We start from the raw sequence: 12,810 nt of genomic DNA on the forward strand, positions 1-12,810 counted from the left end.
TATTTTGGCAGACTTGTTTTTATAGTTTGTCATAACTTTGTATCTGATTTGTATTGATAGGATGCAAGAAAAGTCACTTAAATTACACCACGGTGTTTATGACTTGCTCTTTTCAGATGAAAAGTTGGTTTATGGCCCCAAATATTTTGCATTGATAAATAATATTACTGATGTCACCAATGCTTTAGAAACTGCCAAACAGATTGTGCCAGGTGATGAGCCTCTTCACTCTAGTGTGGTCAAAGAGCAGCATACCAAGAATGCCAGGATTTAAAACTCATATGGGAAATTGCCAAGGTTTTTGGTTCAATAAACTCTCACTGGATTCTTCATGCTCTCAGCCTTACCCAAGAGAATTATCACAGTGTTGCCAACTCTAGTGATTTTTGTCATTAGTCTGGCAATGTTTGTTGGTTTTATTAAAGCCCCAGCCCCTGGAAAGATGGGCTCTCTCTCAACATCTCAACATCCATTTAAAAAAAATCTCAACATCGATTTTAAAAAATATATCTTTGTTCTTGTGGTAGTACTGACAACCCCAAGCATTCAGAAATCACGAATCAATGCAGCCCTAAGAAACAAACAGAAACCTACACTGGGTTCTCTTTTATTTGCCACCTGGTGCTGGAGCGTTTGAGCTTCAACTACAAAGGTTAAAAACTTCTTGTTTTTTATGAAAGCTGAAATGTCTGGAGTATTCACCTAGGGCTTTAAGAAAAACACTAAATTGATCAAATCCATCAGATTTGGCAATGCTGTCATGGACGCAGAGAAATGCTTGAAGACCTGGCTGAGTATACCCTAAAGGTTCAATCCCCCCCCCCCAAAAAAAACACCAAAACCCTTTCAAAATTTATTTTTTAAAAGAACACTCATGATTTGTAAGTCAATATCCCGGTTTGGGGAGCCCGCTTCGTGTTTGTTTGTTTTTGTTTTTTTAAACGATTGTTGCTGGTCACAGGGAAAAGGAAAAGAGTTACAAAAATGGGTGAGAAGGGGAGCGGAGCTTCAGCAGCTCTCTGTTGGTCAAGGCTCTCTCTGCTCGTTCGCTCGGCTTCTTGCGTGCCAGGGGTTACCGGCGGGAGAGGAGGGAGACGGGCTGGGCGCGGAGGGGAGCCAGGAGGAACTGGCGGTGGAGAGGGGACTGAAAGTGGTGAGCGCCCTGCTGAGCTGCAGGTGCCCTGTTGCCGCGCCGCTCCCTCTAGCGCACGGCCCGGGCTCTGCACCGCTCGCCCGTCTGCCGGGGACCAGGCGGAGCCGCAGGAGCAGCTGCCCGCGAGCAGGAAACAAGCCCGAGGAAAGCCGCAGCCTCGGGGCCCCCCATTGTCATGGAGCGGAAGGTGGCCCGGGAGTTCAGGCGCAAGGTAAGAGAGCAGCGCGCGCGGCAGCCCCGCTCTGCCCTTTGCAGTCGGTGACTTTCTCACCACACTGCCCGGCTCGGTGGCGGCTGCTCGCTGGGAGAGGCGAGGGGACATTTTGCTGGGACTGTGGACTCTTGGTATCAATTAACCCGGATCCTGGGGAGGGGAGTGAGCGTGAAGTGCTTGAAGCAGAACAAAGCATTTCTCCCAGAGCCCTGGGGAGAAAACCTCTCCCGGGGGACTGGGACTTCACTCCCGGGCAGCACTTCTAGTTCAAGGCACAGAAAGTCGCTGGCTTGATTGAAACGTGCCGGACAAGTTGGCTGGTTCCGTCTTCTATCTCTTGAATTTGACCTGGATTCCAGGGCTCCCAAACCGGGGCGGTGTAAAACAGACACCGTTAATTTGATAAATGTCACAGAAAAACACACAACATACTCCCTCAAGAGAAGAGGAGACTTTTCAAGTTGATTTAAAAATCCTTCAGAAAAAATAAGTGTCCCTTGGAAGATATGAGACTTGGCAAGTTGGCAGGGCTGCCTTTATTAAACAAAAGCTGTTTTGTTTCTTTCATCTGAGTCAAATCAAATCAATACTAGCCAGTTCACAATGGGGAAAGTAAACCCAGGCCTGAAAGCCCAAAGCCAAATAATCAACATTTGCAGGAACCAGCATTGATGGCCAGTGATGTTGAGGAATTCTGTTTGGTCTTTACTTTTATGTGTCCAGTAGGCCATGCGCAATTATGTGCAAATATTCTTTATGTATCTAGCAGCCCAATTTGCATGACAATGATTACAAATGTCTAATAAAATGTCTGCCTTGCTAACCATCATTGTCTCTAACTCTGCATTGGGTTGGGCAACAGATCTGATAGGCCTGTGTCTCTGAGGCAATAATTATGGTCTTGGACTATGGACCTATTCCCTTTCATGTTGGCAATAATTTATAAATCATCCTGGGTCCAGTTCTGCTAACAAATATTCATGCAAGTAATCTTTACTGTCAACATACTTCAGTGAAAGTAAATGGGATGAATGTGAGAGTAACGACTACCCACCTAAATAAAGAGTTTCAGGATGAGGCCTCTTGCTTAAACTGTTAAACCGCATGGTTTTAGTGATGCAGTAATATTAATTTTAATCTGTTTTGCATCAATAACGTCAAATATTTATTCTTTTGAGTTAGAACAGTAAAATATGCCCTTACACAGGTTCTGTGTTTCCTATCAATCAAATTACATTTGTATTTGATTTTGTAATGTTAATCAGTTCTTCCTTTCTACCAAGCAGAAGCCCTAAATGTAAATTATATCCCAACATATTGCCTAGTGCTTCGGTATCCTCTAACTTTTCTTAAAGGCCAGGAGAAACAAATGGACCCTGCAGTATGCCTTGAAAGTTTAACTTTCAAGTTGCATTATTTCAGTTGCATTACAGTTTTTGAGATCACATAGCTCTGATATTTTTCACAATATTTTTTCTACAGAATAAATAAATCTCAACTGAATATCAGATTACTATGCACATATAATTAAAATATTTTGTGAGTGATACATTTTATTAATATTGTAAATTACAAGCAAAGAAATGTCATAGATTTAAATAGTGTGAAAACAATCCACAAGGAAATTATTTACTTAGTTGTATCCTAGGATTTAAAATTACACAACTGTAGTAAGTATTCCCTGAAATAATGAGTACATAGTATCTCCATATTAACAAACCCTATTTTGTGACTTTGTTAATAATGTTTTATTTCTTAATGAAAGTGTCTGCATTTATTTTTCAAAGCATTCTCTGTAACTGCATCAAGGTAATATGAACTCTGAGACGTGATCTTGTGACATTTGACACTTCAAGTAATAGCTTATATATACCCTTATGCAAAGGACAGCTCTAATTAACTTATGTTAAACAACCAGGCCACAGATGTTCATTGTACCAAAACTCCTTAGAATCAATTTGTTTTCCAATTTGTCAGAATTTAGAAAGGGCAGGAAATATCACACTGTTCATTATTGGTTTGTTTGCATCCCTTCTAGGTTTAATGGAGCATTTATTGAAGTTCATTTAGGAAAAAATAATAATTTCCATTTGCCACGGTGTGTTCATACTTACATAAAGTATCTTTCTGTCTCTGCATTGGTCTAGTAATAATGCATTTGATTTTTAAACCTGTAATGCCTGCACTGATAGTAACAGGAATTGCTAGAATGGATTAGACCAATGGTCAAAAATCCTATCTCTGACAGTGGCCAGTACTAGATGCTTCTGAGGAAAGAAACTCCAATAATGGGCAATTATGGAACAACCTGCTCCTAAGGGAAGTTTTTTCCTGATGCCTGCCAGACGTTGGCCTACTCCCTGAAATACAAGGATTTACATTCCTTTTGTTTTTTTAGTGTCTAACGTAACTGTGAATGTTCTCTTTATCCATATAAACGTCCGATACTCTTTAATCCTACAGGTTTTTGGCCTCAGTGATATCCTGTGGTAGCAAGTTCCACTGATTAATTATGCAATGCGACAACAGTGTTTTCTTTTATCAGTTTTAAATTTGCTTCCTTTTAATTGCATGGAATTCCTTCTTGTTCTTTGTATTTTAAGGGTGCAAATTGAAGTACTCAGATGATCTTCTCTGTACTACTCATTATTCTCTATAATTCTGTCCTAAATCTCTGACTTGGACTCCTAAGTAAGTTAACCAATTCCAATCTGTCCAGACTCTTTTCATATTGGAAGTTTTTCCATGCCTCAGGTTTCATCATCTGTCTCTGATTGCCTTCTATATCTGCTATATCCTTTTGAGATAGGATAAGCATATAAATAAATTGATTTATACAATGACATTATAACATTTTCAGTATTATGCATCCTGACATGTTGTTTGGTTGGGTTTGTTGACTGCACTGGTTTTCACTGAGCTAATTTTTATATCAATAAATACTATAGGTTGAGTAAGTGTGACATCCTACTCTTCCTCACCACCCAATGAAAAACCTCCTCTCATGGATTGGCAACTGGCTAAAAGATAGGAAACAAAGGGTAGGAATAAATGGTCAGTTTTCAGAATGGAGAGGGGTAAATAGTGGTGCCCTCCAGGGGTCTGTTCTGGGACGAGTCCTATTCAACATATTCATAAATAGTCTGGAAAAGGGGCAAAATTTGCAGATGATCATACAAAACAGCTCAACATAGTTAAGTCCCAGGCAGACTGCGAAGAGATACAAAAGGATCTCCCAAAATTGGGTGACTGGGCAACAAAATGGCAGATGAAATTCAGTGCTGATAAATGCAAAGTAATGCACATTGGAAAACATAATCCCAACTATACGTATCAAATGATGGGGTCTAAATTAGCTGTTACCACTCGAGTGAGAGCTTGGTGTCATTGTGGATAGTTCATCCACTCAATGTGTAGTGGCAGTCAAAAAAGCAAACAGAATGTTGGGGGTAGATAATAAAACAGAATATATCATGTTGCCTCTATAAATCCATGGTATGCACACATCTTGAATACTGCATGCAGATGTGATCATCCCATCTCAAAAAGATGTATTGGAATTGAAAAAGGTTCAGAAAAGACCCCTAATAATTTTTGTTGCTATGGAACAGCTTCCATGTGAGGAGAGATTAATAAGATTGGAACTTTTCATCTTGGAATAGAGACAACTAAGGGGGTATATGATAGAGGTCTATAATATCATGGCTGGTATGGAGAAAGTAAATAAGGAAGTGTTATTTATTCCTTCTCGTAACTCAAGAACTAGGGACCACGAAATGAAATTAATAGGGAGCAGGTTTAAAACAAACAAAAGGAAGTATTTCTTCACACAACGCACAGTCAACCTGTAGAACTCTTTGCCAGAGGATGTTGTGAAGGCCAAGACCATAACAGGGTTAAAAAAAGAACTAGATAAATTAATGGAGGATAGGTCCATCAATGGCTATTAGCCAGGATGGGCAGGGATGGTGTCCCTGGCCTCTGTTTGCCACAAGCTGGGAATGGGCAACAGGGGGTGGATCACTTGATGATTAACTGTTTTGTTTATTCCTTCTGGGGCACCTGGCACTGGCCGCTGTCGGAGGACAGGATACTGGGCTAGATGGAGCTTTGGTCTGACCCAGTATGGCCATTCTTATGTTCTTAAAAGCAAGGAAATGTCAATTTATGGGACATCTCTTCACCATGAGCTAACACTCACATAATACATTTTTCACATCTTTTACCTCCAACAGATAAGGAAACATACTAATCTCCCTTACAACATATGTAACAGAAAACTTTAATTACAATTTCAACAACATTCGCAAATAAGCAGGGAAGACATCTGTGCACAAGAGGGTGACCACATAGCAAGTGTGAAAAATCGGGACGGGGGTGGGGGGTAATAGGAGCCCATATAAAAAAAAGCCCCAAATAGCGGGACTATCCCTCTAAAATCAGGATATCTGGTCACCCTAGTGCACAAGTATGCAGTGTGTTACGTGATTGTGGTGGAAGTCTGAGTTGAACACTGTACTGATGGAGATGAACTTGTAGTGTGTTTCTTTCTCCATTGAAGCAGAAGGAGGTTCTTTGTGAACATGCAAAATCCATGACCATCAGTGAAAATATGATGTGTGGGAATTACGGTAGTAAAAAGATTAAAAACGGTATGTAGCAAAATCTGTATGGCCAGACAGTGTAGCCTTAAGTGCGTGTGGGGGATCTTTTCCTAGAAGTTTTTTTTTAGGCTGATGTTGTCTTCTGCTGCTTCTTACGTCTGTTTTTGTTTGCAATAAAATGTTTTTTTTACAGCAGCAAATAAAAGCAAATCTATTTAATGTTTAATTAAAATCAAAATGTTTTAATTCAAATCTATTTAATGTTTAAGTAATTAATCAAAAATTTAGGTCACATGTTAGGGGAGTGTATTTTTCAAAGCAGTGACTCAGAAAATGAATAAAGCTCATGGTGGGTAACCAGCTGAATATGAGCTTGTAATGCAATGTGGTGGCTTTAAGAGAGCAGGTGCTATCCTTGGACATTTAAACAGGGGCCTATCTAGTAGAAGTAGAAAAGTGGGAAGTATTATTACCACTGGTTATATAGCATCAGGGACACCGTTAGTGGAATGCCATGTCCAGTTGTGTCCCCACTTTTTAAGAAGAATATTGGCAAATTGGAAAGGATTCAGAAAAGAACTAAAGGAATTATTTGAATTCCGGAAAAAACTGTATGTATAGCGGGAGGCTGTAAAGGTCAATCTGTTTAGCTTATCAAAGAGACTGTTAGGATGGTGGCTTGATCATAGTTTATAATACCTACATGGGGAAGAGATTTCTGGCAGTCAAGGGCTTTTTAAGTTAACAGACAAAGGCATAACAAGAGCCAATGGACAGAAGGCGAAGCTAGACACGTTCAGATGAGAAATAAGGAACAGGTTTTTAAGAGTGAGGGTATTAACCATTGGAACACCTTACTAATGGATGTAGTGAATTCTCCATCACTTGAAGTCTTGGATTTTTCTAAAAAAAAAAAAAAAAAAAAGCTGTCGCTCAACCAGAAGTTATGGGTTTGATGCAGGAATCACCGGGTGAAATTATATTGCCTGTGTTATGCAGGAAGTCAGAGTAGATTATATTAACGATCCTTCTGGCCTTAAAATCTATGGAACCGTATATCCCTGTTTCTCCTCTCAATTGTCTTCCATGTTTTTATTTCTTAAGGATTAGATAGGTATAAAAGGCTGATATTTTGTGTTGTTAGGCCAAATCCATTCTGGGAAGAGCCCCTAACAGGCACCCATTGTGATAGGCAAAGTGCACGTGTCACAAAAGAGTGGCTGTTCCAACGAGCTTACAACATAAGCAAATGACAAGAGACAACAGATGGATACAACGATCCAGTGAGTGGGGGAGACAAGGCTGCTAGAAAATGGCAATGTTGAATGGAAAACACTGCAGTTGCAGCACAGGAGCTGCCTAGTTTTCAATCAAGTGTTTTGTCGATATCACAGGAGAGAGGAATTTTAAAGATGATACCAGGCGTGGCTGTGCAGATTTTTATGGGGAGTTTCTTCCTTGCATAAGAGGTAGTATGTGACAGAGCACAAAGGTGTTGGAGGGGAAAATTTGATGAGCAGGCACTACAGGCTGGTATTGCTGGGAGGGTTTAGAGTTTATAGGTAGAGTTTCATAGATCGAAGGCCAGAATGGATCATTAATAGGTAGGGCAGACCCCAGCCATGAAAATCTTAAAGGTGAAGAAAAAGCAGCGTATGTTTGCAGTGCAAAAGTGGAAGCCAGTGGAGGGTTGTAGATTGGGAGGGGGCGTGTGACACAGTCAGAGCAACAGGCCAAGAAAATGATCCTAGAAGCAGCATTTTGAATGGACTTACTACCTTTTTGTCAAGCATGCCTTTGTCAAGGCCAGAGAGAAGGAGGTAGTGATCGTCAAGTCATGAAATGATGAAGGTTTTGATGAGAGTTGTGGTGGAATGGACAGAGAGAAAAGGCTGGATGTTGTGTTAGAATAAACAGCAAGATTTAGACACTTGTGTTCTTCCCTCCCACTGCTGAAAACTGGGAGGAGAGGGGGACATGCCACCTCCACCTAAAACTAAACATATGGCAGCTACAGCCCCATGACTAGACATGGCAGAATTCAGTTTTGGTTTTTTATATATATAATTTTGATGGATAATATCAATGTTTATTTGTAAAGATTTTTTTTCCCAATTCTTATGAATTTTAAATTTTCACAGTTTTGGGAAATTATGGAGGTGGGACAATGCGGGGGTCAGACAATAATTATTTAATGACATTTGATGTTGAGATTCAAAAAGTTAAAGCTTTGTCACTGTTAAAACACAAATTGTCAACATCGCATGTCAAAATATATAAAGTAAATATCCTTAAATCAAAGTCTAGTAACCAGCATTTTTCTTTCTTTGCCTATCTGTAAATTTCTATTATTGTCAATGGAAATATATTTTTGTCCGTTTGTGTGTACGGTGAAATTGACATTTATTGACCATCTTTCCAAGCCTACCCATGATGCACAGCACATTGTGTAAGTAGTGTACCATTTCTACAGGGTCTGTCCTCCAGTCAGACAGGGAGAAGGGTTGCTGTTTTGGGTCTGAGGTCTGTTGGGAGAATTTATTAGTGGTTTGGACATATTTCTCAAGAGTCTTAAGCACCCTTCTATGGCACCTTAGCCAGAAGCAGTGCTTAGGTCCATTGTACCAGATTTTGTGTTGAATTTACACCCAATGTGAAAACCCGTGGAGGTCAGTTGATCGGTGGAGAATTTGGCTCATTGTATAGCACCAACTTATGAGTGCGACCATGTTATTAGATTTTTACACACATTTTCTTTCCTGGATTCTGAAGTTCACTGGGGCAATTTGCTCATTTATACTGTCAGTCAAACAATCTTGCCCTGTGCATAGGTGTCTAACTTTTAATTGTGCAGTAAGTGTTTTGTTGCAGGGGAAAAAAGTCCCAGACAATCAATTATATATGGAATCATGTTGGTTTCGGAGGACAAGAAGAGATTTATAATGCAACGTGAAGCATTCATTTAACTTAAAATGTAATGCAAAGATATTGAAAACCTAGAATAAAAGGAATATGCTTAAACATTCACATTTGTCCTTGGACTTTTTGTCACAGTAACTTTTCCTTTACCTTAGATGTAAATTATGTTTTCATAAACATTAATCTTGTCTAAAAGCAAAATTTCTGTGATGTAATCTGCTGTTGCAAAGGAGGCCAGTGGGTTTTCATGGGTTTCACAGAAGACAGAAATTGGCATGTGACAGATCTGAACTTTTTTAAAAATTTTATTTTAGTGCAGGTAGCAAAGTGGAAGCCTTGTAATCTGACACTAGTTTAAGTGAATGCACTGTTACAGAGTGAGGAACTAATGAATAGCAAGCAGCCAGCTCTGTCACAGTACCAGAGCCAAGAGGAAGAATCTAGGATAGTGGGTAGTTTACCTAACAATATCTGAGAGATGCGAAAATCAGAACTTTAAAGCCACTTAACATATAGTATAGTTATCTTGATTGTGACGTTTCTGGTTGTGAAAGCATGTGCTATATTAATGAATGGCCAAAAAGGTTTCTGAAAATATTTATTCAACAATACAGTCGTTATAAGGTAAGATAAGCTTGTGATATTACAGCATGCTGTACTAAATGGAATACTAGCTTTCAAAATCTGTGGTGACAGGTTTTGGACATGGTACTAAATCCGTCAGTGTTTAAAAAAAAAATCAGCCTTGCCTTAGGTTTCAAATTCTAAAGTAATATTGCCTTTCAGAGATCTTATTTGTGTATTAGATGACTTTCCCCATTGAAATCATTGTCCCTTTGCTCAGGAATTTGTGACTGTCATATACATTCAACATTTGTAGCTATTTAGTCATAGAATTACAAGGATGTTCTTGTATTTTCAGGTTGACTTGCTTATTGACAATGAAGCAGAGAAGGATTACCTTTATGATGTGCTACGGATGTACCACCAGTAAGCTCTAACATCAGACTTTTAAAAGCAGTTATAGATCCACTGCATTTGTTATTTAAAGATTAAACAGCTAAAATCTAATTTAAACAATAATCCTAAATGTAGTCTGTAGAAAACTAGCTGAAGTAATACTTCCTAGTTTTATTTAACAAAGTCCTATACTTCTGCAATTCGGTACATAAGAAATGAGCATGGTTTTAAGTTTGATCATAAAGTTATTTTGTTTGTGATGACTTACCAGTTACATAAATAAATGGAAACTTGATAGTTTATAACAGGAAAAAATCATGAGCATCTTTCATAGGAAAGAGCAAAATTGTTTGACCAGTCAGTTTGCTTATTTTATTTGATTTTTAGATTCACTCTTTTTATAAATCTCTCCAACATGCGAAAATACTTTGGACTGTTTTAGCAGAAAGACTATGAATAAATTCAACCTGGAAATCTTTGTCCTGCACGTTGCAGCGTTTTGTTTTTCTATAACATAATGACAAAAACATCAGTTACAAGATATCAGGTCAATTATTCATTCCAGTGACACCTGTGTAAATCAATGGAATTACTGTGCATTAACGTCAGTGCAACTGAGATCGGCATCTGGGCCACTGTTTCTTAAAGAAGATGAGAATATTTTTTCCACACTTCATAGCTCAATGGTTCTGATGGACATAGTTTCCATTCATATCTTAATTAATAGCATCTCAATGGAGTGAAATGTAGAAGTTTCTAAATTTCCATGTGGTCTTTGTACTGAGGTACCGTTTTGTATGCCCTCAGCTGCATATCCGATTCAGTTTCACTGAGGTCTGTCTAATTGCTTCTCCATTCATAAAGCATTGCCTGTTGCTTGTGAAACCAGTATGAAACAGTAGCTGTTAATTATTTAAAACTTCCTTACAGTTACAAAATTAACAAATATCTCCACCATTAACTTTTCCCCACAAGTTCAGAAATTGTACCGAGTTTTAAGTAAAATATCAAATGCTACTATTGAGGTTTATTGAATGATCTTAACTTTTTTATTTATTATGAAGTACGGCAGCAAAAAAAAGTAAGACAAATACATATTGTGACCAACAGCTAGGATTTGTTTCACTCTGAATACTCCTTTCAAATAAGTTTAAATATTTGGGGATATAATCCTATTATGATGTGTATTAGTTTCTATTAATATTAGTGGGTTACATGCACATCAAGAAAAGTAATATGCAGGGTACCTAAATGCTGTGATGATAGATACCTGATAGTGAATAGGTAGATATGGGCCAAGTTCTGTTGTCTATTGTGCTCCATTCAAGCCAATGGAGTTGTTCCAGATTCACACTGGTGTGACATGACAACATAATCTGGCCCTATGACTATGTCTCAAAATTGATGAAGTTAGTAACAAGAACTCTTAGGTGGAACTCAACGAAAATAAGCAGTTTTCTGTTCATGCTGGTTCCAACTGTCTTACATAGTTCAGGGGTGGGCAAACTTTTTGGCCCGAGGGCCACGTCGGGCTTGCGAAACTGTATGGAGGGCTGGGTAGGGAAGGCTGTGCCTCCCCAAACAGCTTGGCCCTGCCCCCTCCCACTTCCCATCCCCTGACTGCCCCCCTAAGAACTCCCGACCCATCCAATCCCCCCTGCTCCTTGTCCCCTAACCACCCCCGGGACCCAACCCCCTATCCTACCCTCCCGTCCCCTGACCGCCCCCCCCCCGAAATTCTGCCTCATCCATCTGCCCCCTGCTCCCGGTTCCCTGACTGCCCCGACCCCTATCCACACCCCAGCCCCCTGACAGCCCCCCCCCCCCGGGACTCCTATGCCTATTCAACCTCCCTGTTCCCTGTCCCCTGACTGCCCCTCCCGAACCTCCACCCCATCCAACCCCCACCCCCCTTATCATGCTGTTCAGAGCAGCAGGAGCTCACAGCCCCGCCGCAGCCAGCCACGCTGTCCAGCAGGAGTGGTGGCCCAGAGCGCTGGCGGTGTGGTGCGCTGAGGCTGCAGGGGAGAGGGGCCGGCGGGGGAAGGGAGGTGGGCGAGGCTCAGGGGCTGGGCAGGACGGTCCCATGGGCCGGATGTGGCCTGCAGGCCATAGTTTGCCCACCTCTGATATAGTTATATGATTTCACCGCCACTGAATTTCACTTTGTTTTGAGTTCAAATGAGCTGGAAATTCAAACATACTTAGCTGCAACCACTCAGTTCCATGTGGCTTTTTCAGATTGCAACTATACATCTATCTCCTGAATCCATGGAGAGAAGAAGTTTGCTGACAACATGGCCCAGGTTCACGAAAAAGGTTTGCAAATGTGGACAGAGTTTCAGGGTTGAAATGAAATCTAAACCTGGTGAAGAAGTTTACCTGCTTTTGAATGTCATGACCAAAGATTTACATAGGTCTGTTGGTATTTCTGAGAATAAAGCTAACTAAAGATGTCTTCCTTACAGTATTGACAAGACATTTGTGGATTAAAGAATTACACAGACTATGTGGACATGAATTTACTTGAATTAGAAAAATATCTTTACACTAGTTTTATTTTTAAATGATACAGGAAAAACATATCCCTTGCTTATGATTGGTCTTCAGCTACATAAAGAACCTTTTAAACAAATCTCTCTCTCTCATAAAATCCAGTCTTAGTATGAGGTACAAACAGCAAATATAATCTTGTTAGTATTTTGATCACCCAGTCCTGTTTTCTCAATGTATTTTTATAGATCCATGAATCTCCCAGTACTGGTAGGGGACCTAAAGCTTGTGATTAATGAACCAAGTAGATTGCCGCTGTTTGACGCCATCCGTCCCCTTATCCCATTAAAACATCAGGTGGAATATGATCAGCTGACGCCTAAACGATCAAGGTACATGTAGAACAATGTAGGTCACATGAACACAAGCAGGAATTCTTGATTGAAAAGTAATTTATTCAGCCACGT

General features: G+C 40.0%; 1 protein-coding gene across 4 annotated transcripts in view; it reads left to right on the forward strand.

Moving 5' to 3' along the window:
- Positions 1-1,118: 1,118 nt before the first annotated feature.
- USH1C (USH1 protein network component harmonin) overlaps positions 1,119-12,810 on the forward strand; it is a 100,721-nt gene continuing 89,029 nt past the window's right edge. For 2 of the 4 annotated variants that reach the window (XM_078853178.1, XM_073347367.2), the window contains exons 1-3: positions 1,119-1,364; positions 9,813-9,880; positions 12,592-12,735. In XM_078853178.1, the coding sequence (XP_078709304.1) occupies positions 1,329-1,364; positions 9,813-9,880; positions 12,592-12,735 (248 nt within the window). In that variant the 5' untranslated portion in view covers positions 1,119-1,328. The remainder of the gene's footprint in view (positions 1,365-9,812; positions 9,881-12,591; positions 12,736-12,810) is intronic. The other 2 variants (XM_073347368.2, XM_078853177.1) reach the window with 1 other exon arrangement.

This window comes from Lepidochelys kempii, chromosome 6 (genome assembly GCF_965140285.1).
Source record: "Lepidochelys kempii isolate rLepKem1 chromosome 6, rLepKem1.hap1, whole genome shotgun sequence".
Taxonomy (NCBI): Eukaryota; Metazoa; Chordata; order Testudines; family Cheloniidae; genus Lepidochelys; species Lepidochelys kempii.